This window comes from Melanotaenia boesemani, chromosome 9 (genome assembly GCF_017639745.1).
Source record: "Melanotaenia boesemani isolate fMelBoe1 chromosome 9, fMelBoe1.pri, whole genome shotgun sequence".
Classification (NCBI taxonomy): domain Eukaryota; kingdom Metazoa; phylum Chordata; class Actinopteri; order Atheriniformes; family Melanotaeniidae; genus Melanotaenia; species Melanotaenia boesemani.
Window position 1 is genome coordinate 18,016,665 of NC_055690.1, and position 25,219 is coordinate 18,041,883.

Sequence of the window (25,219 nt, forward strand, 5' to 3'; positions counted from 1 at the left end):
CCATTTCATTTTTGAGATAGCAACTCTTTGTGGAACAGTATCCCCATGCTCTCCCTACTTGCAGTTATTAAGTTATTTATAGCTGACAAAACCATGTTGAATTCACCATTTCCGTTTATGTTTTTTTTCTTCAATGTTAATATTTACATCTTTTAATTGGCTACACTGCGTTTGATATCTTGCAATGGTTCAAGAGGAATTCTTTATATGAGAGCTTATTGAAATGGACTGGTTTAGTAATAGTCATTTATCAATGTATGGATGTACACCATTAATAGCAAGTGCATCACATCTAAAGCCGATGTTACAGCTAACATGTCAGATTGTTCTGGTTTAGCCAAACTCCACAACAATCACGATCTATGCTGCACACCCTGAGCTAAACTTTTCTCAGCACTGGGAGATTTAGACCTAAAAATCATGCAAAAAGCAGAAGAGCAGCACTGTACTTGCACTCATAGCTTAGCATGGAGATGACTACCACATGCTGTGTCACATTCCCTGACCTATCCTCGAAGCAATACACCTCCCACCACCACCATCCTCGCTTCACGTTCACGTCAAAGCCCCTTTTCTGGGGCTGTATCTAAACACTGATTATTTCTTCTCTCGTCCTTCATCTTTCATTTCACCTTTGCCTTTTTTTATTTTTGGATAAAAATAAATATTTTATCCCTTCCTGCCTGTTGTGCTTCCCTCCCCTCACTGAATCAAACTAATTAGTAATTAAAATGCTCATGGTCAATTGGGCAAATTATTGCACAGTATGCCACACCTGAGAAAAGGGGACGGGGACGGGGGGGCAAAAGAAAAACAAGCTGTTATGGTCACAGCCAGGGCACACATTCTCATTATGAATCCTTTATGGCTTTCTTTTTACTGAGGGAGAGAACAATCTAAGGCATTTACAAGCTACAGCAAATGCTCCAAGCCATTCACACATGTACATATGCATTCAGCCTTTTCCCCCATTCATTTTAATTGCACTTGTGCAGCCTGGAGCACTGCAGTGTCCAGGTGTTTCCAGACACTTGCAGCTGTTAAGAAAAGGATTTGTCCATCAGTGGGCGGAGGTATCCATGCAGGCAGCAAACTCTGGGAGCACAGGCTGCATGTTTAATGTTACTTGAGTCAAGGTCGCAGCTCTGATGAAGTCTGCTCCTTGTCTCACAGTTACTAGGAAAAATTTTAAGCGAACACGTGGGTCAATGGCTACAAGACAAGAAAGTGGAATGATTGTCATGCATGTGCCGTTTCAGATTGTAAAGATAATCTTATCTAAGCAGTTTTTTCCTTTTCATTCCTTTCCCAAAAACATGCAGGAAGGCAGGCAGAGTAAACCTGAACATGTGTGTGTACAGTCAGACATTCCATCTCCGCTGGTAAGCGAGACAGCCTGAAGGAATGAGAACAACACCGACGGTTGGTGGGGATTCAAGCTGTTGAATGATTAGGAGCAGTGCACTGGAAGTTCCATTCCTTCTTGGTGGTAAACACCGAATTCAAAGCAATTAAGCCTGATCGGAAAGCAACAACCTCTGCACTTTGCCCAGTGTTTCCACTTTAGTTGCAGATTGTCATTCTTGTTTTCCCACTTTCAAAACACAGCAAATACCACACCACAAAAACTTAATGAACTCTACTGTAGTTTAAAAAAAAAAAAAAAAAAAAAAAAAAAAAAAACTTGGACATGCTGTGTACATAAAGGCACATGCCGTTAGTACTGGCACAGTTCCGTGCTGTCCTAAAGCAATGTGCCATCAAATAAAATAATAAAATAGAGAGCTAGAATCACATAAAGCAGCTCTCCTGAGGGGACGGAGCCACGGCATCCAGCAGCCTGAGATTAGTGTCCATGCTTTTTCTGTTAGTATTTAATTAAATTTCCATTTTATTCATCAGTAAGACCTAATATTACATTTTAATGTGAATAAAAGGAACACACGTGAATTTGAAGTTCTAGTAAAAGAAAATATATTTGATCTTTTTATTTTTTAAAAAACAAAAAATATTTGAGTAATTACTCTTACAATGCTCTGTTACTTTTTGTGAGACCTAGAAACTATAATTATTTTTTTGTGACCAGCTCTGATTTATGATTCAGTTTTACAGCTACATGTAGCATCAAAAAGAAATAGCAAATACTGCTAAATTACATTTTTACACCTTAACTGTTATGATTGAAACAGTGTTTATCAAGTGAGAGAGTGGTGGAGAATTTAAAAATTCTGTTGCCAAAATGCGAAATGAGAAAATATAAAAAGTCTTGATTTTGGACTCCAAGATTGGAGAAAAAGCCTAGGTCCACCGCTCCACACCATCTTTCTTTAAATGAAAGTAACTGACATAAATTGTAAATTTACGATAGAGGAAGAGGTTCAGTTGTCCACAGAAAGTTTGTCCTCCATAAAGTTTTTATGTTCTCAGCTGACAACTTGACTGGCATTTTGACAAGACAACTGGAGGTGATGTATGGACCCCATACAAACATAAATCTCATAGCTCACATGCAGTGTAAGGCGACCCTCTCTGTATCAACCGACTAACAAACCTCTAATGCTTGCTAAAAGCACACAAAACATGAGACACACATGCAACTGCTAACCGCTATGTGCTGACATCTTTAGCAAAGATGAAACTGAACCGCATGTTGGCACACATAAAGATAATGCCAACTCTAAGTCCCAGCTCTCACGTTAGAGTGAAGCCAAACTCCTGTGGCATCTGTAACATCTATAAAGCTGCAGTCCCTGAAGGACAGATTAGATTCTCCAGCAACTGAATCAATATGTTCTCCAACCTCTTTGCAAAGAAAGTGGACTAAAAAAAAAAAAAAAAAAAAAAAAAGAAAGAAAAAAAAAAGGGATTACTTCTCCAGAGCGCCTTACAACAGACCAAATTAAAGTTGTTATTGCAGACTTTTGAAAACATATCTTTAGAGTTTACTTGCCTGTCTGTATTGACTTTTTTCTGCATGTATATATTTGTGCTACTGTGTAAGTGTGTGTAGGTGTTGGACCTTTGAGGATGACCTCCAGTTCATCCCGTAAGATGTCAAAGGTGCTGTGTCTTGAGCTGGTCTCTGGGATGATGTTCTTTTTTAGCCATCCTCCACAGGCATACTGGTAGAAGTTATCGCAGGGGTCCACGGTAGCATCCATGTTCTCAATGAGACGAGATGCTGCACAGACAAGAGCACTTACTGAATAAAAAAAAAGACAATATCCAGGATGGTGTAGAAGCATGATGTGAAGTCTAAAAAACACTAATTATGAGCTTAAAAAACACCCTTTAGATATGACATACTAATTATGTTTCACTTTTAGTGTGGGTCTAACAATGTCTTTTGACTATATAGCCTGTAGGTCAGTGATGCCTTTCATGTTGCTATGTACAAGTATAACATTTTGGGAAACATCCTTAAGCACCTTCCTCCAAAGCATTAGAGAGGTTCAATACTACTCAGTTATGAGCCTGTAGAGGGATGCAGTTAGCAGCTGATTAGCTGAATACTGGAAACATCTAATAGGCTCTGAAGGGTAGTTTAATACTCCTACACATAAGGATAACAAAGCTTGCTCTATATGTCACTATATTAAATGTAGTTTAATATTTTTAAAAAACTAAGACTATATGATGGGAGATTATGTAGAAGACTACTAACTGCTCAAAAGGTGCTACACTGAATTTTAATGAATACTTGCAGTCTAATGAATTAAACAACCAGCTTGACTAGACACTTCCATATCTATATGAGGTTTTAGATGTGCTGTCATTTGGACATAGACTACCTGTTTCCAGTCTTTATGAAGAGCTAAACTATGTTTTTGCCGGCTGACGCCTTTCACTAAACACAAAGATCTCAGCATATTGTTCTATAAATGAGAACACAAACATTCAAGGGTGCTCAGAGCTAACTCGAACTGCTTTCTTCATGAATTCCATGGTTATAAAAAATAAGCTTCAACATATCAGCCTACAGTCAATTCCTTCTTTAAAAACACTTTCAGTGGTCTTTTACATATTAAACTGAAGGAAACTTTGTATGTAGAATTATCTTTCCCCATCTTTTCTAGTCCCTTTGGGATAGAAAAACATCTTGCCATCTAGACCAGCACACCCTTCCAAATGTGTTGACATTACAGAACCAAAGATGAATTGTCAGATCTCCTCTAGCAGGTTGAACAGCCTGTATGAAAAGGGGATTTGAGAGGATGGACCTCCAGCTGTAAGCTTTTGGATGCTCGCCAAATACTCCACACTTTTCTCATAGCAAGAAAGAGTGTGCAGTGCTACAAAAGGACATTACAAATGTCCTTTTAATGTTCTTAAAAAGATACTATACTTAAGATACTATTCACAGAGAGTAGTGGGAAGTTTGAGATACTTCTGCAGAGATGACAGTGTAAAGGCAGTAATTGGTTTAATATCAGGACCATTAGCGAAAATCTTAACTTCTTTTTTTTTTTTTTTTTTTTTTGCTGCAATTAAATTGCAGGAGGCAGCTCAGAGATCCCTTGAGACAAGACTGTCAAATCTGACTGAATTAGGACACTGGCTCACCAAAATGCATCAGCAATGATTTTGCATCTGTTGCTATAAACTGCCAGTAGAGTTATTTTTCCATTTACTTACTAATGCAGGATTGTTTTTCCCCCTCCACAAATAAACTACTTCTCAGAGATAAATAAAGTGCTATATTGCTATACTGAAAAAGTCAGAGGTATTTGCAGGGGGGTAAGGAAATGCTGGGCCACGGTTGTGTATCCGTTACATGTCCATCTGTAGGAAAGTTGAGATTACAAAAACAAAAACACATAATTAATCTTGTAGATATGTTGATGTCAAAAAGTGAAGGCTTTCAACACGAGCCAAAAATGCTTATATCCATTACCAGTTTCCCATGTATATTTTTTCCATTGATTATTCAAGAACAAGAGCCCTTTTGCAATGCAACACATTTGTGAGAATCAGGATTTTTTGTTTGGCCACTGCTTTGACTGAGAGGAAACATTCACATTTGAAGTGGTTGTTTTCTCAGTGTGTCTAAAATCCCCTGACTTCTGCCACAATATCATGTTTCCCCATTTTGTCTTTGTTTGAGGAAAGAAAATCCCAAAGCCTTTGGAATGACACAAAAAAAGATAAATCATAAACACACACATTGCTTACCTGACTGCGTGCAGTCAGCTGTGGTACAGATTTCATCTGGAAAAGAACAGTAAGAACATCACTCAGTGGGACTTTTCAGTCATTATGTCAAAGTCATTTTCCCCTTCCTCTTTGTCATTATTTCTTTTCATTCCATCTTTGTTGCACAAACAAGTGTTTTTTTTCTGTCAGAAAGACGTTAATCAACACAAGTCTGAGATGCACTGACACAGCAGCAAACTGCTATATGACCTTTACTACACTTTTTCACAATGTGATCACGGTCGAGTGCACACATAGTTACAAACAAAAGCAAGTCACTGAATTCTCATTTTCCTGACAAGGCAGCTTACGCATTTATAAATTACAGGACCGCAAAAAAAAAACTCAACCAACCAACTCCATCACTCTTAATTAGATGCCCTTTCCTGTTATATTTCTCAAATATTTACCCACAAGGAACTTTATTAAGAAGCACCAATAACCCACACAATCTCCAGACACATGACAAACATCAGTAGAGCTTACAGCAGCATAAAAAGGAACATTTGTAGACTGAATTAAATTTATGTCTCTACGATTATGCTTCACATCATTCAGAAGTGCCATGTGTACACAAAGAGGGGTTAGTAAGATCAGGTCATAGACCAACTAGGGCAGGGGTGTCCAAGTCCAGTCCTTGAGAGCTACAACGCTGCAACTTTTAGATGTATCCCTTCTCACACTGCTGAATCAAATGAATGTTTCATTAACAGGCCTCTGCAGAGCTGAATGACATACAGGAGAGCCATTTCAGCCATCTGATTCAAGTGTGTTGGAGAAGAGATGCATCTAAAAGTTGCAGGATAGTAGCTCTTGAGGACATGGGCACCCCTGAACTAGGGCATCAATGAGTTCAATAAATGTGAAGACAGCATAAAAAAGGAACCATTTGCACAATGATCAATTAAATTAAAATTCCTATAATTATATGCAGCACACTTCATTTGAAGACACGGTAGGGTTGAAATCTTGATCAGATTACACTATTAAAAACTCAGTGAGCTCTGGTGCTCCTTGTTAAGCAGCATAATCTGTAGATGCTGCTCAATCACTCTAGTTCCACCCAAATGATTCTGCTATGAATTTTGAAGTCTCTCAAAGTTTAGTTATAAATCTCAGCCCACTTTTTCAGTGAGTAATATGATTCAGTTAAACACCAGTGTAGTGTAAATCAGTGTTTCCCAATCCAGGTCCTCAGGAGCCACTGCCCTGCAAGCTTTAGATGTGATCCCACTCCAACGCACCTGATTGAGACTAATGAACTTCCTCATCAAGTCAATTGCAAGCCTGTTAAAAGAGACAGTCTTTTTTTAATCCATGTGTGTTAAAGTAGGGTTACCTCTAGCCTCAAGCATGCAGGGCAGTGGCCCCTGAGGACCAGGACTGAGAAACACTAGTGTAAATAACTGGTTGCTGGACCTGGACTATCTTTATATAAATTATTCATATACATCAGAGGTGCATTTGCCAACAGGCAAACCAGGCAAATGCTTGGGGCCCTAAGCCAGAAGGGGGCCTCTGAAGGTCAACCAACTTTTAAATCAAGATAAAGCAGAGACAATGTGGAGAGTTTGCAATGACAGTGGCCGACCACTATAAAACTCCCTAAAGGGACCCCACCTCCACCTTTCTTGCCAGGAGTTATAAACAAAAGGGTTATAAAAATTATCCGTTTTCTATTTGGTAGTGACAAACAAAATATATAAAAAAAAAAACAAGAGTAAAGGAGAGCAAGACAGTGGTAATCCAGATGGTGAAATTTGGGTTTCAGGAGGCTGAAAATGAAAACATAACTTGCATAAAATCGAAACAAAACTGTCTAGTTCAGCTCAAGTGTAAAGCTAAGCATGTTAAATTATAAAATTCATAGGCATGAAATCTGATATGTACTTATTAAAGAGCATGAACGAAAGTTATTGTGTGCAAGTGGTTTTAGATTTTATTTTCCATGTCCATCTAAAAACTACTTATGTGGTGTATTAGGTTAATGTAATCCTAAAGGGTCATAATGCTGGTTTGGAGCCTTTGCGTAAACCAAGACAAAGCACTATATGGAAAAGTTTCTTCTTCACTAAAGTTATAGGAGGGATTCACATTTTTGGTCTGCACAATTTGTATGCCTTGAAAAGCACGAATTATAATCCATCACTGTGTGTATTATTTAGTCTCTACTTCAGATTATGTGTTGTGACTCTTAATGAGTAACAAAGCTCTGTGAAATACAAACATGCAAATCCGTTTTATATCCTCCACATTTACCCATATTTGAAGTATAATTGGTCATGATAATTATGATACGAAACACCTGATACACCTGCGTGTTCTGATCAAATCACTATTAGCATAATGCTTAACTCATCTTCTTTCTCTGGTTTTCTTTAAGCGCTTTATTCAGATTTTTAGCGACCCTTGGCATGCTACTATATTATCTCACCACAGCTGTTCCTTTTCCGTAACACACTTCCACCTCTTGCTATTGCAGGTAGCAGCAGCAGCTCGATAGTCCAGTTCATCAGCAGCAGGAGAGTCAATTTTCCCATGATTATCCCGGAAGTAATCAGAAATATTAACAAAAAGTTCTCGTGAAAGAATACCACAGGGAGCTTTAAAATCACTCCCAAGAACCTGCCGCTGGGCCAGGACGCTGCTACACCTGCCTTCAGGGCAGCATGTGCCTACACACTTGACTTGATTAACGAAGTGAATTTAGCCTACTTTGGTCTCGAGAGCAGGGCCACGCCACGCCTCGACCACTCCTAGAAACAGCTGATGAGTCTTTGTTAATTAACTTTGTTAATTTCATTTACTGACCCACGTTTCGTGCCGCATCAACGGACTCCATTCACGTAATAAATAAACTCTGCATATAAGCCTGCAGAAACTTTTTTTTTATCTTCCCATGTTAGATTTGTCAGGACAAATCTGTCTTTAAAGGTTTAAGCTACAGCTTCATGGCCTGAGATGGTGCATAAATCGAAATCCAACTGCGCACTGTATGATGAATCTTAGAGGTATTGTAGTAACACCACAGACCTTCTTAAACAGAAACCAGAGTCTATCATAACACAGAATATAATGAAATTAGGACGAGGAGGAGAAGAGAGGGGCAGGTGCTGCTGAGACAGACATCACTCTTGGAGTCCTTTAAAGCTGCACATAGTATCGGGTTAACTGCCACTATTCACGTTTAACGGGATAAAACGTGAAGCTGTGTTGCACTGATGCTGAAATTTTGGAAAGTGATTTTCATCTTTCTGCTAGTTTTAGGTTTTTGTGTTGATTTTCAAACAAGAGTCTCCATCATTCTTAAGACAAAATCATCCTGTTTCGTTATACAGTATCAAATATGGTTATAAAATAAGTAAATGCCACAATAAATATCTGGCTGAGTTCAGCTTGTCATACTTGAGTTCATACTTGGGTATATGTGTCCCTGAGATCAGCTCACATCAATTCAACAGGCCTAGATTTAGTTGGCAAGGGTGCATATTGAGGCTAGGCGTCATTAAATATTCAGTAAAACAGCCATTGTGGGATTTTTAAAAGTAAAAGTATGACTGAAAAATGTTTGAGTCAAAAAGTTAAAGGCAGATATATGCATAATGCTCTGTTTAACTATAAATAAAGTTGGTAAAAGAACTATCTTTGTTGTTATATCTTCTGCAGAATGTGCCACACTTTTTCAATTAAATCATTAAAAGCATCTAAACAGATAACTTGTTGGATCTTTTTATTTATTTTAACAAGTTTAAATCACTACTGTTAATGTTTTCATTCTTAAATAATATTCCAATTGTATAATATATTTGAGACCCTCAATGTGTATTAGCATTTTCCCCTTACATCAACAATTTAAATAAAATATACAATAAAAAAAATCTGTCTCAAGAAGATATCTTGCTGTTGCAAACCAACCAAGGAACAGTCCACAACCCACAGACCTCCATTTTTGTTTACTGGAGATTTTAAACTCAAATGAAATAAGCATGAACAAATGCAACTCATTTCTGACCTTTTGTCCCTGGGTCTTTTAATTTTCACATTTTATTTGCACCTTTTTCTGTTGAACTAATGAAAATATTACATTGCTGCACTGTTTACAATTTAAATACTGAGCCAGTCACATGACTGTATTAACAGTAAGACTTCAGTATTGGGCATCACCTCCTTAAGTGGCACATCTTATGGAGCTTCAGTTCATGCACCATCAGTGTTCAGAAGCAGCAAAGCCTCTAGCCGACTGCACTCCACAGTGTATGCTCCTCAGTTTCACTGGCTTCCATATTCAAGCATCTCTACTCCATTGCACAGAGCCACGATCCACAAGTGTCACTCTTAGATGTAGAAGCTGGGCCCATTGCTCTTTTCATCAGCCACCTCCCTCTAGAGAAGCCACTGAGGCAGGATTCATGTGACGTGTCAATGCTTAACTGAGGGTGGGCCTGGCATTTGAAATTCTAGATACAACCCGTAATGAGATCAGACACACAATTTCTCAGACTATTTGCCATCATTGACTCACTCTCTTACTTTTTCCTCTAGAAGTTCAGACTCTTCACCCCAGAAATGAACATCTGTCCTACTCCAGTCCTAATGTTTTCAACCAACATCATCAACTAGCGTAACAGCTATCTAACCCTTCAAACACTTCACAAAGAAGCCATCTTTAACACCCTTGCCCCACACCTGCTCTCATCCTAACTGCTTAGCTCAAACTCTTTTAGGGCCTATCATAGTGTCTGCCAACTGCCTGTTCCTTCGTCATTTCGCTGCAATATTAGCCTTGCTCATTCCATTTTAAAAATACATTCCTCCACTATCCAGATGTACCTGTCAGGTTTCAACTTTCTCTTTAAATTCTCTCCTGTCTAGTGTTTCAGACATTACTATTCATACCTGGGTCTCTCATTTTCAAAGAAGTAAATCTGATCAGCGTGAAATCTCATTTCCTGTTTACATCTTGTGTATCCCTTATGAGTTGCCAGCTGAATATGTCCAACCCAGCTTAGCTGCAGACACCTCATCTCAACCTTCATTATAGAAACAGAGAAAATGGCTATGAAATTGTGATTCGGTGTGTACTTTCCCTAAACCTCAAATGTCTGGCACATTTGCCGAGAACTTTTCAATCTATTCTTTCCACATTGGAAGCTTTTAAGTCACTATATGAGCTTGACATTCACAATCAGGCTATTCATTACAGGCTGCAATAATCTCTGCAACCTTCATCAAGCTCATGCTCTATTTGACTCCCTTTCTTTCATTTGTTAGGGTCCTATGTCCTCTTGGATACTCACCTGCCTCACCCCAAGTCCAGGGGCGGACTGGGGGGAGAAAGCAGCCCGGGAGTCAGTGTCAGACCAGCCCACTTAATTCTGAGTCTGGGGAGCAAGGCTGCTGCCAGCACAAGTTTTATGTAACTCAATGAAAAAAAAAAACAATGTATGCATTTGGTGTTTTGATTGATGCATTTATCAGTAACTGTAAGTGTTTTTTACAAACCTAAAAAGCAACATTTATGTCTGCTGGGATTTTAATGCTGACAATTAAATGATTCTATAACTTCAGTACTCATTGATTCAGCAGGATGTTGGACATTAGAATTAGATTATCTATACCATAAATAAGCCACTATAGGTGAACGTTATTACGACAAAAAGCCATTTTAAAAAATGTTTATTTATTAATATATTAAAGATAGGAATAATGTCACTTCAAACATTTATGAAATGGAATAACAAAACTTATAGTAAACTCAACATCCTATCAGTTGAGTTTATTAAGTACTATCAGTGTATTGAGTACTTAACAGTCTTCTGCTTTTGGAGGCTGGGTTCAAATGGAGGATGCAATGGGAGCACCACGACCACCAAACATATCTGTAATTTTTTTGCTTGTGGATGCATCTTCTTCGAGCGCTTTTTTCCTTTTATCTCTTAATTTTTCAGCTCCACCTTTCCGTTTTTTTTGCTTGTTTTCTGTGCTCCTTTATTCCAGACTGCTTCGGGTCATCCATGTCGCAAAAGTGTGTTGATTGACGTGTGAGTGACAATTCTAAAAGCCTGGGGAACCACGTGGGACACACCCACTCACAGGGAGGGACCCAAGACGATTGGCCATTATCATAGGTGGTGCCAGTGATAGGTGAAATGTCATTACTTCCACAAGTATAGCCTATCACGTTAGCTCAGCCCAAAAGCAGCCCACCCTTACCCTTATAAACCGTTCATTGAGGAGGCCCAACTGTCAGTTGTGTAGGCCGCATCAATTTTGATATATTAATTTCAAAGCGGCCAGGCTGTCGGCCCACCGGGGAATTCCCCGGTTTCCCCGTACGTCAGTCCGCCCTTGCCCAAGTCTTCTTCTCCCTAGCCACTGATCACAACACATCCTAGATAAGCCATCAGCAAGCATTCATATTTATCTATCCCATTATTTGTATGACAAAATACTCTGCATTAAATCAACTGCACTCATTTTAATTCTGCAGAAGTCAATAAATAACATTTAGATCAGCTGCTTGTTATCATTGATACTCCAACACTACTGGACTCCTTACTTTAAACTACAGCAAGTTTTTTTTTTTTTTTTTTTAATGAAGAGGTGCTTAATAAAATTCTTAATCGTATTATATAACCTAAATCGTGTGAGAACAAGTTTGAGAACTTTTATGTTCTCTTACCAAAACACCATGACACTGATCTTTAGGAGGTATGATAAGTCTCTGCAGCAAAGAAAAGAGGATTGTTGCTCTTGGTTTCACATAATCCATCTGTCTTAATGTTGAATGGATAACAGCAAAAATGGGCTTTCGAGGTTCTTTATAGTTTATAAAGCCTGATATAATTTGACTTGAGAGTTTTTGAGACATGAAACATTACAAAGCCTTTGCACACACATTTATTTAGTTATTTATTTATTGGTTCTATACCAGATACTGTAGTTTAGAACGGTGCTTAAAAAAACATAATTCATGTGTGTGGTAACACCTGAGCAAAGTGCATCTTTTGGTCATGCTCTGTTGTGTTTACTATTAACCATCAACTCAGCTGGAGGTATTGGTCACATGCAGAGTTAACATATATTACGGTGAAATGAAAACTTATTGTTTTTTTTTTTTTTTTTCTGTTTTATTGTTAAAATCAGTTTCTGTGAAGTTTTACCAAACTTTCAAGAGCTTGGTCAAGATTTCAAATGCTCTTCGCTTTTCATCATCAGCACACATTACTAATCTTTACAGCACTCACCGGTCTTCTGGGTGGCAAAGAGGATGATGAGAGCAATAACAACAATAAAGAGCAAGGAGACGATGGTGATGAGGCTGATCTCCAGGGAGGTCCATCGGGGCTTCTTAGCCGATTTGGGGGTGTTTGTCTCTGTCATTCTCAGGTCTCTTCCTTCAGCAGCCGGCTGTATCAACTCACCTAAGGAGAGACTGAACAGTTAGTCAACTAATCTTTTTATTTTACAAGCCAACTTCTTGTTTAATTTGATTACATTATTTATTTATTTATTGTTTATTTCAACATAAGCTCAATCCACTTTCAACCAGTTCTCAATCCCAACTCATTAAAGCTAAACATTTGATTTTTTTTTTTTTTTTTTTTTTAATTGAAGGGTAACCTTTATACCTCAATAGAAACCGTTCTATGTCTGAAATAGATACCATAAGACGGTAACTAAATGAAAATGTCACCATCACCGTGGTTACCCCAAAAATGGAAGAGAAAATGGGTGCAGAACAAAGAAATGTAACATCTTTTTGGGTAACCCAGAGAGCACCAACTGGAATTTCAGCTTTGATTTCTAGTTGAAAACTGGCTGAGATGCAGTCTGACCGTCTATGACCTTTTTTGTCTTCTTTTTAACCAGAATTAAATGCGCTCACAACAACAGTACAACAAAAGAGTAAATTTTTTTTATCTTTTTTAATTATCTTTTATAATTTACTACAGTCTCTGTTGAAAATAAGAGATTACTGAATTACTTTATTTCTGCACCTACAAAGAACAATGTGGTTTATGTGAACATGTGATTTGAACCCATTTATTAGTGACATGAATCAATATATTGACTGTGTGCAGCCAACCATAAATCTTGAGAACTGTGCTTCAAGCTTGCTTCTTTAAAGATAAAGTAAATCGTTAAATTGCCTTTATGGCCTTATATCAGCAACTTAGTGCTGCAGTGTTACTCATTGTACCAAATGGCTGCAAAAAAAAAAGGGTCATGCTATCTCTTTCTTATCAGATCCTCATTTGCTTGGTGAAATGTTCAAAATGTGAATTTTTATTGATTCATTGTTTTCACTTGTTAGAAACATTTCCATTTGAAACTCTTCTGAAGGCATTAAAATACAATTTACACCCACTGAGGCTTTATGAACTGTTTAAAAGTCCTCACCCTAAAACATCCAGATTAAACTTATTAAAACGAAACTTTACAAGACCTCACAAACCTTAAAATTATTCCACCCAAGAGCTCCTGAGCAAATGTCAGCAAGTGATGAGGTGAAATGTTTTACTGGTTTTGTTCTGATAATTACTCCAAACTTGTGATCTGAAGCTGTGTCTCTTAACTCTGAGAAATTAATTACTTTTTATGACATTTTATCATTCATCCATATAAACTAATTAGAAAATAATTGCATAAATAACTGATAATAAAAATTATTAGTTGCAACACCACGTGAAACAAGCATTAAATTAGATAGAGATAGGGTCATAATAGAAAATGCCATTAAGAATTAGTTCCCTTCATAACTCACTCATCTTGAAAACAAACATTCTTGTCAGCACCACTTAAATATCCAAGTCTGAAAAATCTATTAATCTTTGGAGTCATCACACAAAATTAAACTTGCTCATCGAAGCTCTCCAAAATGTGATGTTTTTCAAGTAGAACATTCACTCTAACATAATTAAAGAAAAAAATCCCTCTAGTCCCCTGATTATTTCAGTCATCAACAAAAATAACAATAATAAAAAAGAATAAATAAAACAGAAACTAGAAAAAACAAATAAAAGACTCATAGCAGGGATAAGAAGACAAATGAGGAGAATAACAGTCTTGGAGCAAAAGGTGAGAACAATCGAAGTTCTTACCCTTGTGGCTGTATACTTTAGACCAAGATAAAAAGGAATTTGAAAAAAAAAAAAAAAAAAACAAGAAACACACACACTTCTGAAGATCTGAAAACAACAAAGATCTTTCTTCTGCTGCTCTACACCATAAAGTGTTGTTTTCCTCTCAGGGGCCAAGAGAGAACTTTACAAAGTTCAAGTAACAAGCAGTTAAGTCTATCTCTGAAGGTCTGAAGGCAATTAATCCTTAATCCTTTAACAATGCCGCACAGACACACATTCATGCGCGCACACTCTTCCACAGCAATGCTCTGAAGCACACTTTTACAAGCCAGTGAGATGTCTAAGCAGATGGGTGGGTCTTTCTGTGAGCAGAATGAGATGAGAGCCATGCATGACCATAGTCTCTTAGCTTGCTTTGAAGGAACACACACATCATTTACTAGACACACACATGCACATTTATCACACATAAGTACATTCTTACTGAATGTCAAATTGTCTATCATTCATGTGCATGACAAAACAATAGACCAACGTAAAGTAAACTTCCCTGATTATGGTCATTATCCAACCACATTGTTGCACACTACTCCCTCCAGGCTGTTTTCTCTGCTCCACAACAGCACTAAAGCATGCATGACATCACCACAGGTCGTTAGATTTAATATAGGAGAGTGGCGAATGGATGCAATTCTACAATCAGAAGATGGGCAACTGAAAAATGAGCAACTGCAGACATAAAATGAGGTGATGAGACAGTAGGATGGCACAAGTTGATATATTAATCAAACTTCCTGTCACCTTGTCTCTGCAGGCGAGGGAAAAAACTTTGCCTGCGAGAAAACAGATCGCTTCGACAGCAGTCCCACGGCTCTAATAAAACCATGCATGTGTGCATGTCAGCACTGGAGAGACTGTACATTATCCGCACTCACTTCATTCCTGACACTTTGCATGTCAAGTAATTGAATATCTAAGAGATTTTTTAGAATGGAAAAAGGACATAAACAAAGAATGAAGCAATGTGTACAAGAAGAGCAAAGGGGTGAAAGCAGGAAGTGTAAAAAAAAAAAATTGTGTTTGTTGACTTCCTTTCAGTAGGTTGAGGCATGGTGATTCTTAAGGAGAGCTTGCGCTGCTGTGTTATCAGTCATACATAATGTTTTCTGCTATGTTTCTTTTTATGAATCAGTAAAGGTAGATGTTTAAAGTCAGGTAATCCTCCTTCACTCACTAACGCTGCTTCAGATTCAGGTTAGGGACCTCTGTATCATATATGTGCATGACAATTATGCCTTTAGGGATGTTTACACTGTGAAGAGTGAGGAATATCCAATGTTGCAGTTGTAGAGTGCAATTTGTGTTTTTACTTTTTAAAATGTTCTGAGTGCACTTTGAAATATATGTGCAGCTGTGTCTATATTTCTAAGATGAAAAAAGTTAAAACTCTCTCTTTCTGTTACTTTCCAATCTGTATAGCTAACGTGACAGATCTTGAATATCTCACAAACCTCCTCAAAATTAAACCCATCATTCACCAAGACACCTGAAAACCCCCATGTGTCTGCAAACACACACACAGACACAAACACACAAAGACATGTCAGCATGAGACTACTTGTACAAAGTCACTTTTTTTTTTTTTTTTTTACAATTTTCATTCATGTGAGCCATGACTATGAATGCCATGCACCCAAATGAGCTGGAACGAGTAATGTAGCCTCCTTTAAATCAAAATGACACCTTCCTTGGGCTTATAGCTGCACATTGAACACTAAAATCATTTTGAAGCATGCATGGCCAAAGGTGATGTGACTTAGCTGAAATTAAGATCACTTCTTACATTGCTCTACTAATGGTTTTCTGTAATTGCATCCTGAATGCAAAAGTAAAAATAACTTTTAAAGGGACATTACCCCGCAAAATAAACACAAGCTCATCGGTCCCTTAACAGCTGAGATTGATGTTTGTGGACCAATAAGCTACCAGAAAGTAAGCGGAGAAGTTACTCAGCTGGACCAGTGTTGTTTCAAAAGCAAACAAACAATATATTTAAATAAATAAAAAAGGTTTAAACTCGTGTTAAAAATATACACCCGCAGGGCACGCGGGGGGTTTACAGCCGTGAAGCTTAAATGCGTGCCAGCTCCTCATCTCCTGTTGCACGTTGGGAACTCCGAGGGGGTGGGTGGTGGAGTGATCAACTGGTGCACGCTGACCCGTGTCAACCAAATCTGCACACGCGCACATGCAGAAAATAATAAAAGCGCACGCTCTCTCTCTCTTTCTCTCTCTCTCTCTCTCTCTCTCTCTCTCTCTCTCTCTCTCTCTCTCTCACACACACACACACACACACACACACGTAGGCACAAACGCACGCAGATGGCACCGCGTTACAAGTAACGCTCGGGGTGCGTGAGCGACTTACCAGATATCTCATGAAATTTTCGGTCGATGATATATATGGGCATCACATCCACTGATCAAACATCCATCAAATCCACAAAGGGAGCGACAAATGCTGATTGATCTGCCACAGATAATCTATTTGCTTCACCCCTTCATAAAAAGGCACGATACGTGCATGCCTCTCTTCTTCTCTCTCTTCTTCGTCCTTTGGCTCTATTCTAGGAATGCATATTCACACAAACACGCACACTCGCGCGCAGACCCCTGTCTACAACTACCAACTGCAACTGTACTGTACCATATAGGATCGCAGAATTTAAATGATCCATGAGAGGCGTGCAACTGCTTAAGTGTGTGATCCACACAGAGGGGGGGATCCCATATCTATAAAGCCCGTGACACACAGGAGGCGGTGAAGTAGCCTGCTGAAGTTCTCCGTCCACCGAGGCGATGTCTCCTCCGTCAGAGCGGCGTTTAGAGTGACCCTGTGAGCTGCACTCGCTGTGAGTTGCGCCTAAACAGCCTCAGGGCGCAGGTTCAGTCAGTGTTCACTGATGGTGTGATGTGAGGCACTTCATTGCACTTTCTCATACAGCTTTTTAGAGATTTTAAAGCAAAGCACTTGATGAACAGATGCCTGCAAAGTATGCAGGGATTTAAATACATTATTCATTCTGAGTTCATATCAGCTGCTTTTATTAGAATTATTACCCACACTCATTTAAAACAGTGATGTCCTTTATCTATTTATCAAGGTGTTTTAGGGACACATAAGTGTTGATTTGTTGATCCAAAGCAGGGCCTGTGTATGTGTACCCTTTAAGTCGTTACTTTTATTATTTAAACCACTGTGTCAAGTAGAGTTCAGTAAGCTTTAATTGTAAATAATCACTCTTGTAGCACATTGCTGAGATTAGATGGCTTTAAATTACATTAAAAAAAACACACAAAATTACACAAATCATTGAGATCATCCTCATACTATGAAAAAAAGAAAAGAATGCAGAGAATTCACCTTAGGGAGAGCTTGTTTAATACTTTCATTTGTACACTATAAGTATTAATGGGGAAGTTGTCTAAACATTTGGCTGGAACTGTATGTATTTGATTCTTCTAGTCAAGTTCTATGTTTTATAATTAGGGCTACTTTAAACCATACATTTGTAAAGTAGCCAGAGTGAAATGTCCCATGAAAAATCTACTTTCTTTTATTATTGGTCCTGTTATTTGTTCCTGTTTAGTTACTTGTGACCTTTTGCTCCGTGTGTCCTTACTGTTGAACAACACAGTTCACTGCAGGGTCACATTTGCAGGAACAGTTAACTCGGCAAATATGTGAGGAGTTTTGGTCTAAAAGGGAAAGTCAGCATTTAAGTGAGAAGAAAACAGGGTTCAACACTGCAAAGTGACCTAATTTCTGACAGACCAAAAGACCGGATGGGAATGCCTATTAGTGACTGTGCATATGTCGTGAGCCCATATTTAACTTTGGTTTTCTGATATGTTCAGTTGTCAGGTGCAGAATGTACTGGAGATTAGAAACAAAACACACTGTCTTAGTTAATTCTTTATTCTGCTCTCATAATGCAAAAAGCTTGCAGTAAAGTGAAATATGAGTATATTAGCTGCAGGAAGAGTTTAGTAATGGCAGGAGAGTAAAACCTAGCTCTATATGCACATGTGACATTTCACTGTGATCCAATAGTACACAGCAAAACTAAAGAAAATCTGCATATTTGTAAAGGTGAAGGTGAATTGTGCATTTTTTACATTTATTTGTGATACCAGCACAACTTTTAAATGTATTTCAGCTAGAGGTTTCCTTTGTGTCTGCAGACATCCAATATAGTCCTCATAACTTAAAGCAGCTTGTAGAATATAGTGAAATATGAATCTGTATTTTTCATTTCTTTGCAAGTCATTGACTTGATATTGAAATATATCAAAAGTCCTCCTTCTCAACAAAGTCTCACTCCCCAAAGTGTTTGGTATTGTTGGTCCACAGTGTAAGGTGTAGCAAGTATTTAAATAACCATAAATTTAAAAGGCTTTTGGGTGAATGCATTGTCTGCCTTTAAAATCCCTGGTATGCTGACATTTTGAGCTTTTACCATCTTCAAAAACATTTGTAAAATTTTATAATGTGGACACACTAATCTCCAAATTCATGTAATCTTCCTACCTTAACTTGACCAAACCGTTAATTAAAGTTAAAGCAAAGGTTTAAGAAAATGTGTGTAACTCCACGTCCTCCACCTTCCACATAATAATTTCCTGGCCTGTTAAAATATGTGTAGACTCTTTGTGGCAGTTTAACAGAATTAATGAAGACTTGGCCAAAGTTTACTTTATAAGTTTTTGGAAAAGATCAAGATTTTGGTTACAAACATGACCCTCTTATGGTCTCAATGACAAACTTACAATAAAAATTCCTTAACAGTAGAAAAACTTTTAATATGCCCTCTGAAAGAGAGGCCAACGTTGACCCATCCTGCCAGTCCGGCTTCCTTCCAACACAAAGTGTGAGAAGGTAATTTAATTTTTTTATTTTGCATGTTCATTTTTTAAATGTGGACACATCTAAGTCAGAGCAATTTACATCATTGCCAAAAGCAGCATGATTACCCTCAGTGATGTAGTCTCATCACCACACGTCCAGGACTGAATTAGGGAATAAATTATTTCTCCCTGTTACAAAAGCAGAAGGGGGTGGGGGTTGACTGTCCTAGGCTGTGGAGTAACACAGTGTCTGATAAAAACAATGACTTATTACTTTTGGCTAGACAGCTGAAATATGCTCCACGCAGTGGGTCGGAGAGTGAGCTGACAGCCACCGAGCAAACTGGTAAATGCATCTGTCAAGTCTCTTTTTATCCACACATTGGTGATCCTTTCAAATTTGGAGCCTCAGTGTGAAATGCTTCACTCAGTAAACATGTGGTTTTAAAATTTCCTCTGCTTATTGTCACTCAGCGAAAATAAGCCTTTCCACACAGGTATCCTGTTTCCATCACTACTGATCTCAGCTGTAGCTGATCAATAGCCATGACTACTGATACGTCATTTCATCATGACTGGATGCTGATTGTAACTTTTCCTATTAAAGAAAAAAGCAAAATATTAATGGTTGTAGGTCAGTTTTTTTATGGCTAGTGGAAAATGGGGGCTGAGTCATAAGTACCAACAAATACAATATATGGAGTCACTGTGTTTTATCAAGTAGAGGCTTTTTCTTTTGCCTTCATCTCTACATGTGGTTTCATTGCCGCGCCGTTGTCAATTATGCATGCAATATGCACTGTAAATTCTTGAGCGTGACTATTCTAGTGTCACCTCATACAAGTCATTCTACCCTCGTTTCATTGCTTCTGATCATGAATAGTCTGAGACCCCTCCAAGGATTTTCCATCTGTGTGAATGTCTATGAGGCTGAACTAAGAGAAGTTTTCACAGCAACTGCCTGTCAGTGCATCTGAAAGATGTTCATTTACTTCAAGTTAAACCTCTGTGATCATATTTTCCCTCTTTTTGTTGGTGTGCTCTTTGCATAAAACATATTGCCCCTTCTCTATTGGCCATTTGAGCTCTGCTCGCTGTCAGTAAACCCAGCATGTCATGGACTCCTGTAGAGGGTTGGATTTTAATTGTGCTGTACATGTGGTGGAGCCATTACTGAACAGCCTTTCTGCAAGAATAAGCACACTTGTGTCAACACAGAAATAAACATCAAAACACTTAACATTATTTTTATTGTTTTTGTACTATTTCTCATCAATCAAATCAAAGTTTAATTATAAGACACTTTTTGTGCATAACAACAGCACAAAGTGCTTTACATAAAAAAACAATGATTTGCATCTTAAAGGCACAACTGATCACACACCCAAGTATATCCCAAACAAATGAAAGCACACTCACACACACACACACACACACCAAACCATGTCCTTCACATACACAAACTAAAAGGACATAAAGCCCCACTACTCAACTACAGATGTGGAGGACCCTCATGAGGAAAGCACTGGAGAGTAATAAATAAATAAAAACAAACTTCAAATCTATCTAAAAACAATAGCAACAGATAATCCCAACATATATAAAATGTACATGAAAGAGTTCATGTAAACTATGCACTTAGTTGAAATATTTCAATAATGTAAGCAGAATTAAAAATGGCAACATAAACAGATAGCAGTTTGAAAATATTTAAATAATTAAGTAAATAAATAAAATAAAAAATGCAGTAACAATCAATTCATTTAAAAGAAATGAAAAATAAGAATTAGTTATAAGCTAAGCCAAACATAGGTCTTGAACCTCTTTTTTTAAAACATTAACGAAAATCATTTCCTTACAAAGTAGATGTGACTCATTAATAAAAATGCCAATGACGTCAGAGGAGCTGACATATGAAGTTTCTTTGGTTTGGATCAAGGTCGTACTGGTCTATCAGGACCTCCTTTCAAGACCTGCCAGGAGAGTAACTTTCCTATCAGCAACAGACGGGCTGTCCAGTTCAACTCCAAGTCTGCTGTCAGCACAAATAAACATGCACATGCTCACATCAACAAAGTACAGAATGACAGAAATGCAACCACATAGTCAAGGACTCTCATACTGCACACACAATAATAACCTTGCTGCTGTCACTCAGACAGAAGGGCTTTACACTGAGGTTTGGTGGCTGTGATGAGGCAGCAAGAAGAGGAATGAAGAAGACACTCAGGGATGATGAAGAAAATGGTTAATTTGCCCAATCTGATTAAAGTGTATAGTTTATGAAATGTGTTCTATGTCCAGAAAAATAATCCAACTCCTGAAAAAAGTCTTTATAAGAGTATTTCTACTCTTCAGTGCTTCCGTCGAGGATTTGTGGAGGTTAGTATGAAGCACAGTGTCCGATACTAAATGGATTCAATGCGTGTATCAAAAACATTCACAAGGTCAAGGGTTAAGTTGACAGTTATTGTATGTCTAATCTAAGCTGCAGATTCAACCAAAAAAACAGGGAGTCATTGTGATGAATTTACCTTATTTTATAACATTTTTGTAATGCCACAATCATTTATATTAATGGCTAAAAATAAAGCTCAAAGAATAAATGTTACCAATAACTTTTCTACAATGAAACGGTAATATTGTTTTGTATTTTCGGTGAGTGGGAAGGTGTTTGTTTTTAGTAATTCAGGCCAAAGCTGCTCCACATTATTATATTCATATGTAAGAGAGGAAAACATTGATAAGGGTTAGTTTTAGATAAGACAAAGAATCTGATTAAACAAACTTGATTGTAATAGCAAAACTCTCTCTATGTTTAAATGTTTGTGACATACCTCAGCATAGTAGCAACAAGAGAGGAATAAATGGCTGGATTGGTGGAAATAAACGGAGGAAAAAGAAACAAAGAAAGTCGGGTAGAATCAGCTCTGGCATTTTGGCTCAGATCAATCACACACCACCCATCTTCACACTCGGCTGAATATGAATACCTAACTTTCTATTCCATAAAGTCACAGAAGCTGTGTGAAGAGAAAGAGAAAATTGAAAAAGGTTAAAAAAAAGAGACATGATGAATATTTTTCAGAAAGTGGTATTTTAAAAGTGTATGATTCATCCTAAACAAACAACGGCAGACAGCAAACGAGATGACAAATGTTTGATCAGATGGTTGGTATTTTCCACATGAAGTAGCTTTGACTAAAATGTAAACTCAGTTACTAAAATAAATGGATGAATTCTCCTTTGATGAAACCTAAAACAAGAAATGAACGAGTGAGTGTGACTTTGACAGAAAGAAAGTGATAAGTGATTGATTAAATGATCCGTGACAGATAAAACTTCACTGTCAAGACAAGGATTGCCTAAACTAGAAAGCCACAAAAAAAAAAAAAAAAAAAAAAAAAAAAGCAACTAACTTCCACACTTTATCCCCCAATTGTTCTCTGGCATCTGCTTTTATATTCAGTAAGAGACAGAATAATCAGCTCATGTGTCAGTTCCAACTCAAATTGGTCGTGATGGAAACGTGACACATTTTGCTCCTTTCCCTGCATGATACTACTATCAGCAATCTCACAGAAACAGACTTACCACTGTTTATAGTTCCTCTTCTCTCCCAAAGATTTAATCTGTCTCTGCTCAAGCAGCACCTAAAACATTATTGAGTCTACGTTGAAAATGTTGAAGTAATAAAATTTCATGGGCCTGAATTCATCTTTCGTTGTTCTAGTAAAGGTTAATTTATTCATCTTAATTAGACCAAAACTGACCCTGGCCATAAACTTAATAAATGACCTGCCTCATTGGGAAGAAATCTGTTTGTCATTCTCCAACTAGATTTATAAGATAGTTGCAGTTTTTTTTGCTTTTTTTTTGCTTTTTTGCCTCTGCATGGAGTTTCCTTTGATAGCAGAGACTGAAAATAGAAGTAAGTGGATGCAACTCCAGTTCTGTGGTATGTAAGGTATCCTATGCTAAAGCTAATATTTGTGGAACAACATTGTGGAATGATTGCAAGAGAAAAGGAAAGAAGATGTCAGAGAAGATTGAGTGTGCAGCCAACAAGTCAGCTCAGTTACAGATTGACAAACTTTTGCATATTTCCCTTTTTCTTTTAATAAAAGCAATGATCACTATAATGCATTAACCATGTTAGATGTTTTTGGCTCCAGCTGTGCACATCAGGCTACAGTGTGGCATGGTGTAGGAATTTACAACTGCCACTAACTGAATAAACTGTGTGTTTTTAATGTTAAAAGGATATGTTTTAGCCAGTGTGATCCTGACACAAATGAACCTTATAACATTACTGCCTGCTACAAAACTGTGGAATTTAGAAAATTTGCAAACTGTGGCATTAAGAAAATTTGCATGTGTAAATTGTTTCATTGTTGTAATGTTGTATTCTTAGATTAATATTATCTAAGAAATGTCAGTGGGTTCCTTATCATCATTATCTCATCTCTTTCTGTTACACCCAGTAAATGTTTTTAGTGTTGCATTTTAGTGGATTTTTTTTCCTATCCCAGCAATTAGCAGACAAGAGGCAGGGTATGGAACTAAATGTTATTTTATCATGTTTATATCAGCAAATGTTTTTAAATGCACATTTGGCAACATTCAAGGGTTCTGTCTTTTGGCCTGCAAACTCTACATTTCTTTAACATCTTTTGTATCTTGGAATTCACTGGGACTTTTTTAATCTGTAAACTTTCATTTCTTTAAAACAGAAGCGGCACAAACAACATATTTGGACAGTATGGGGCCATCTTCACTTAGATGCCTTAAATAAATGACTAATATATAAGGTGATATCTCTGTTCTTCTGCCTCTAAATGATAACTCTATTATGAATTTCCTTCCTGCCCCATCAAGCATGCTGCAGTGGGTTCTATGCTGATCTAACTTAAAGTGAATCAGACTTATTTCATTTAAAGATGTGAAAAACACAAATGACAACATATCTGACTTCTTTCATACTGGAATCATCAAACGAGCCTGACTTTGTCAGGTCTTACCAGCCGCACTCTCTCCAGTGATAACACACTCTGTGCTGTGACTTTTCTTGCCAATAGGTGGTTCAAGCTGAACTGAAAATTTAAAACTGCAGGTGTCTAACATCACTGAGAGTTTGTGTCCTTGTTTACTCCCTTTTCCACATTTATGCACACAGGCATGCACAGACACATAAAAACTATCCCCCCAAGGACCCGTCACATGCTAAGAGCTGGAGGTCAAGCGGGTCACGTTGATTGCTTCTACAACCCCTTTGATCTAGGATTTAGTGTGATCATTTCCTGGACAGACCTCTGCTGGTCCAGTACAGTGTGTGTTACTCCTTAGATTCCACACTGTGCCAGGGACAAGGATCTTCTGTATTTGGTTGCAAAAAATCTGGACCTGTTTGTTGTGAGGCATGTGACTTCCTCTTGTGGAGCTTTCATTCTTTCAAATGCCAATAAACATAAGGAATCCCAGATAATTTCACAAATTAATGCTCATTTGTGTTCCCATTTATATATGTGAGCATCTTAATGTGTTTTTGAGTGTGCAATGAGACAAGAATTCTTCCTGATAGTTCTCATCAGTCATAGTAACTTAGCATCTCAGATGAAGCCACACTTGAGTCTCAGATGTCCTTTTGGTACTTATTGCTCAGTTGCAGCAAAAAGCTCATAGAAACTACAGTTTTGGGACATACATCAGAGTTTAAGCAGTTAGTGCAGCTCAAGGCCAAATGTAGGCCAAAGAAAACTGCCGTTATAGTGCATGTTTGGGCTAATTATTTGTCGCTGTCTGGGAGTGACTTTTACTGACTGTTACTTAGCATCTGACACATTGCCAGAGCAGCAGAAGTACTTCCAGGCAGTCCCATCCAGTATAGTTAAAGGAACGAAAAGAAAATTGCACAAATTGTTTAATGAAAATTGCAAAGACACTTGAAAACAAAAGGTTTAAAATGGAAATTATTACAAAGTTGACAAATAACTTTAAATAATGTTTGTATATTCAGTTACTAATACAGTATA

General features: G+C 37.7%; 1 protein-coding gene across 3 annotated transcripts in view; it reads right to left on the reverse strand.

Annotated features, from left to right (window-relative positions):
• Positions 1 to 17,154, reverse strand: part of LOC121646446 (neprilysin-like) — a 54,339-nt gene extending 37,185 nt beyond the window's left edge. The window contains exons 1-4 of one of the 3 annotated variants that reach the window (XM_041995403.1): positions 16,708 to 17,154; positions 12,441 to 12,617; positions 5,173 to 5,208; positions 3,020 to 3,181 (exon numbers count right to left, since the gene is read on the reverse strand). In XM_041995403.1, the coding sequence (XP_041851337.1) occupies positions 3,020 to 3,181; positions 5,173 to 5,208; positions 12,441 to 12,617; positions 16,708 to 16,750 (418 nt within the window). In that variant the 5' untranslated portion in view covers positions 16,751 to 17,154. Of the gene's footprint in view, positions 1 to 3,019; positions 3,182 to 5,172; positions 5,209 to 7,627; positions 7,904 to 12,440; positions 12,618 to 14,297; positions 14,314 to 16,707 lie in introns of those variants that run through there. The other 2 variants (XM_041995404.1, XM_041995405.1) reach the window with 2 other exon arrangements.
• Between the last annotated feature and the right edge of the window lie 8,065 nt (positions 17,155 to 25,219).